This window comes from Amphimedon queenslandica, unplaced genomic scaffold, assembly GCF_000090795.2.
Source record: "Amphimedon queenslandica unplaced genomic scaffold, v1.1 AMPQUscaffold_13349, whole genome shotgun sequence".
Taxonomy (NCBI): Eukaryota; Metazoa; Porifera; class Demospongiae; order Haplosclerida; family Niphatidae; genus Amphimedon; species Amphimedon queenslandica.
In genome coordinates this window covers 15,729-21,128 of record NW_003546415.1, presented here as the reverse complement: position 1 = coordinate 21,128, position 5,400 = coordinate 15,729, and the positions used below count along the sequence as shown (strand labels likewise).

The 5,400-nt window shown below is 32.9% G+C and overlaps 3 protein-coding genes across 4 annotated transcripts in view; 2 read left to right on the top strand and 1 right to left on the bottom strand.

Moving 5' to 3' along the window:
• Positions 1 to 5,400, top strand: part of LOC100635821 (E3 ubiquitin-protein ligase HACE1-like) — a 16,847-nt gene that overhangs the window by 5,898 nt on the left and 5,549 nt on the right. The gene's annotated exons all lie outside the window — the stretch shown is intronic.
• LOC109582860 (E3 ubiquitin-protein ligase HACE1-like) lies at positions 26 to 1,973 on the top strand. The gene is made up of 5 exons (XM_019997886.1): positions 26 to 223; positions 278 to 373; positions 428 to 498; positions 1,257 to 1,370; positions 1,766 to 1,973. The coding sequence occupies exons 1-5, from the start codon at positions 119 to 121 to the stop codon at positions 1,866 to 1,868; spliced, it is 489 nt and encodes a 162-aa protein (XP_019853445.1). The 5' UTR covers positions 26 to 118; the 3' UTR covers positions 1,869 to 1,973.
• The window catches only part of LOC109582861 (uncharacterized), a 17,919-nt gene continuing 14,530 nt past the window's right edge, over positions 2,012 to 5,400 (bottom strand). The window contains exons 3-5 of one of the 2 annotated variants that reach the window (XR_002185254.1): positions 3,555 to 3,646; positions 2,628 to 2,760; positions 2,012 to 2,242 (exon numbers count right to left, since the gene is read on the bottom strand). Coding sequence is in view for 1 of the 2 variants with exons in the window: in XM_019997887.1 (XP_019853446.1) it covers positions 2,047 to 2,242 (196 nt within the window). In the remaining variant the exon portion in view is untranslated. The remainder of the gene's footprint in view (positions 2,243 to 2,627; positions 2,761 to 3,554; positions 3,647 to 5,400) is intronic. The other variant, XM_019997887.1, reaches the window with a different exon arrangement.

Genomic DNA, 5,400 nt, shown 5'->3' with positions numbered 1-5,400 from the left:
TAGCAGATAAAATTATAATAAATTTTTTATGATAATCAGTAAATTTTTGATATAATTTTGCAAGGTAATCTGTCAATTTTTTCTTCCATAGAAAGAGTATGTCCAGTTAGTTACTGAAATGAGAATGACTCAAGCAATTGGCCACCAAATAAACGCATTCACTGAAGGATTCTATGAGATAATACCTCACCATTTAATATCATTATTTGATGAATATGAACTGGTAGGTAACAGTATCTAATTAATCTTTGATTAGTAGGGGCTGCTCCATTCATAGGAGCTACTGTTGTCTGGTCTACCTGATATTGATGTTAAGGACTGGATTAAGAACACTGATTATAATGGGTACAGTGAAGAACACCCTGTAATTAAGGTAATAATAATTATTAACTTTATAATTACAGTTTATATATTTTTTTATTTTTAGTGGTTCTGGGAGGTTGTTGAAATGATGGATAAAAAGACTTTAGCTATTTTATTGCAGTTTGTGACCGGAAGGTAAAATATTTTTATTGGGAAGTTCTTGTTGAATTTTATTGTCACGAAATCTGTGACAAGTAAAAAACCCATTAGTTCCATTGTCACGAAATTCGTGACAAGCAAAAACCCATTAGTTCCGTTGTCACGAAATCTGTGACAAGCAAAAAACCCATTAGTTCCATTGTCACGAAATCCGTGACAAGCAGAAAATCCATTTGTTCCCTTGTCACGAAATCTGTGACAAGCAAAAAACCCATTAGTTCCATTGTCACGAAATCCGTGACAAGCAGAAAATCCATTTGTTCCCTTGTCACGAAATCTGTGACAAGCAAAAAACCCATTAGTTCCATTGTCACGAAATCCGTGACAAGCAGAAAATCCATTTGTTCCCTTGTCACGAAATCTGTGACAAGCAAAAAACCCATTAGTTCCATTGTCACAAAATCCGTGACAAGCAAAAACCCATTAGTTCCATTGTCACGAAATCTGTGACAAGCAAAAAACCCATTAGTTCCATTGTCACGAAATTCGGGACAAGCAAAAACCCATTAGTTCCGTTGTCACGAAATCTGTGACAAGCAAAAAACCCATTAGTTCCATTGTCACGAAATCCGTGACAAGCAGAAAATCCATTTGTTCCCTTGTCACGAAATCTGTGACAAGCAAAAAGCCATTAGTTCCATTGTCACGAAATCTGTGACAAGCAAAAAACCCATTAGTTCCATTGTCACAGAATTCATGACAAGCAAAAACCCATAATTATTTTTTTCCAATAGTTCTAGGGTTCCTCTTGGTGGTTTTGCTAATCTTGTTGGTGCCTCTGGTCTTACGAAGTTCACAATATCTCAGTTGAACTATGAACCTAACAGACTACCAATGGCAAGTACTTGGTAAGCAGTGAAAATAATCATTAAAAATATTACAAATTATGAAATGAATTACATGTAACTTATACAAGAATCTATTCCAATTTTACTTCCAATACCCCTTCATTGTCTCCGATAGCTTCCTAGTTAAAGTTTCATTTAGTTTTGCTAAAAGTCCCCGGTTCTATTCCCACTTTCCTCTTCATTTTTCTTTTTTTTGCTTTGAGTTTTTAAAGTTATTCTGCCTACAATATCCTTACCTGCCTATTTTAGATGCTTCTCTTTATTGAGATGGGCTACATGCAGTGTTTATACATGTACTTGTATACATACAGGTACATGTAAGTAGATCTACATGTACATGTATTTTCATGTTTTTATACATGCATGATGTATATGTACATACTTATTTTTTCTAGTTTTAATTTATTGAAATTGCCCGAGTACCCAAATAAGGACATTCTTAAGGAAAGGCTCAACTTTGCACTAACTTGTGGGACAAGTCTCATTGACATCACATGACATCGTATGACATCATATGACATCATAGTAGTGCAATAATTAATTACAATAGTAGCATTTATCGTGTGATTTTAATTCATTTTATTTTTTTATAATGTGATGCATCTGTGAAATAATTAATTTTTTAATAATCATAAATAATAATAATAAACAAATTTTGAACAAAAATTAACGACGATTATTTCCAAAGTTTAATGATGCCAGCAGCCAACCTGCCCCTCCTCCTCTTGATGCCTCCTTCTAATGGACAGAATCCTATTGCTACTAATGGATATGAATCGTCTCTGCCCGTTGACCCACTCCCTCCTCCTCCTCCTCCTCTTGATGCTGTTTTTAACTCTCTTAAAACTTTGACTCCTTCAATGACTTGAGAACTAAAAAGTAGAATGCACAATTAATAATGAGGACAAATTATAAAAATGGAGAAATCTGCCTATAACTATTTTTGGCAAACTTTGCTATAGTCCCTGTACTATAGTACACTACAGAGATTTCAGCCTAATTTTTGAGCAACTTTAAAAATTCATAAAAAATCCAAATTCGATTGGAATCACCTGAAACTTTCTACACAGCATAAGTTCATGTATATGTATCAGAAAATGTTATTTTTAAAAATGATAATTCTCTACTTTACAATTTTGGCAAAATTTGGCCAATACCCCTGTACAGTATAGGGACCTAGCTTTGTCAATTTTTGGAGAAATTATGTTTGATCAAAATCAGTTCTACTTGCATAATTATGTACAGTTTATGATGTACCTATAAAATATGTCAATTTTCTCAGATCCAACCCCAGCCTTCACTATACAGCTGGACTCCGAAGGATTATTAAGATGCCATAACCTGATGAACCTGTCAGTGCCTCCAGTCACTAATCTCAACCTTAGCTAGACTGATTGAGAGAAAGAGAGATGAAAACAATTAAAAAATTGATCTAAATTATTATTATTATTTTATTACATGTATTATTATTTTTAGGGAAATTTGGAAGCCATACAAGAGCTCCTTACTAAATACAGCCACTGTTTCTAGTGGGAGCTAATAAAACAGAAAAATAGCTACAATGCATTAAAGCTAAAACAAATAATAGCGTATAGCTATAGTATTATCACAATAAAAATAGATTTTTATGCTCAGCAGGTGCTAATAAAAGCAATGACCTTAGATAAAAGGGGAATCCGGATTAGTTCTCACTACAAGGCAGTCCACATCCGACAGGAGTGACCAAAAGAGGCTGGCAGTGGACATAATGGAAGCCCATTTGGTCAATCACACACACACACCTGCTGTACACCAGCTGGTGATATTATTATAGAGATACATTCCTTGCAAATGTAGTGTATTGTGTGTGGTTGCTGTTATGTCAAAATTACTCCATTGGAACATGATCTCTTGTATTAATTGTAGACTACACAATATACATGTACAATTTACATGTATGACCTTAAACTAGAAGAAAACTACTGCCAGCCTCTTTTGATCCTCACCTCTGAGAATTATGGGATCACTTCAGACTATCCCTCTAACCATTGGATATACCTTTATCTCTCTCTCACACAAACACAGATAGTAAATAATTTTAATTTAAAGTCATACATTGTACGTGTACAGGTACATGTATGCAGTCTATAATGTACATGCACTTTTGAATTGTACATACTATACATGCATACATTGTACACTTACCATTCAAATAATGAATCAAGGTCTTGTTGCTTCATGACACAGTCTAAGACACTGCATGGTATTGGATCACTAATAGCATTTAATAATACCAACTGAGGAGAGAGAGAGAGATTGAACACAAAATTATTAAAAAGTAGGTATGACAGTAAATAATTTAAGGTCATACATGTACTTATATACATGTATGCATGTAGTCTACAATTAATACAAGAGGTCATGTTCCAATGGAGTCAGTTGTACACTGAGTGTACTTTTGAATTGTATGTACTTGTACATGAACATACTTACCATTCAAATAATGAATCAACTAATAGCATTTAACAACACCATTACACACATACATGTATAGTAACAGTATGAACCACATTACCTTATTGTCCAGCTCTAGTATATTGTTATACTAAAGGAATGGTTGCACTACTGGAGCAATGTAACACAAAGCATCAATATCATCTAATTGACTAGCAGCTGCCATTATGAAACCAACTGAACCATATCTAGCTATTCTACACACAGGGGAGAGAGGGAGGGAGGAGAGGAGAGAGAAAGGAGGTAGAGAAAAGAAAGGAGCATATTATACAACTATACATTTAAATTATTTGGTTCACATTATAACACATACAAGTAGATTAATTGATGTATTTATATTATTATTATTATTATTATTATTATTATTATTATTATTATTATTATTATTATTATTGTTCTTGTTGTTAACTTTAATCACTAAATAAGTATTTTTACATATTTATTTGTTCAATCACAAAATACATTTACATACTGTGATTACATAGCAAAAAGTGCTTATTTTTGCTGTTGTCAAAAAACTTTTAATTGTTTGATAAGTGATTCTAAGTGTTTTCTAGAAAATACAATGTTGAAGAGCCATATTATTGGGTATTAAAGGGTTAAGATAGGTTAGAAAACATTATCATTATTATCATCATGATCATTATTATTATTATCCAGAGCCAAGTGGAGAGGTCTTCATACTGAAAATGGCTCTGGGATCAACCCACTACACTTTTATTGACTCCTATTAACTATTGACTTATTTTTCAAATAATAATTATGATAATTCTTTTTTTACATCTAAGTGTATGTGTTTTTAACCTGTTTTATTTCATTAAATAATAATAATTATTAATGTACTTATTATTATTATTATTTCTCACAGGGTGTGCTATGAAAGGTACTATTTGTTGTAGTGATGATATGAGGAATCTTAAGTTAAAGAGCCCATTGATACACAATACTGTCATGGAGGAGATAGCTTCACATATCACTGCCTCTTCTGGATCACCGTAAACCCTGAGAGGGGGAGAGAGGGGAGGATAAGAGAAGGGAAAATTAATATTCTAATTTGTAAAAAAACAATTATTAAATTATACAATAACGATAATAATGAATTGCATGCACTATATACACATCTAGGCCTGAGGATTTTATTCCCAGAGTAAAAAAAAGAATAATAGGTGGTCTAATGAAGAATAATTCTGGAATAATATAGGGCAAAAATTTTAAAATTGTGCAGTAGGTGTGGGTGAATGCTTAGTAAATCTTGTCTAGCACCTTCAAGTTATCCGTAAGTGTGCTTTACAAGGCTCAATTGCGGTAGCCTTATGATGTTAGACTACTGCAGCATAATGAGCATTGAATGTGACAAATTTTATTATTTTAATTGTTTATTTTTAAAATACTTTGGAATAATAATAATAGGAATGTTAGGCAAATAGATGTATATTAGGAATAAGGGAATAGAATAATAGGGACATTTTTGGGAATAATATCCTCGGCTAGCCCTAACCAATGGGGGCGTATAGGCACTACATTTGATGGCTACCTT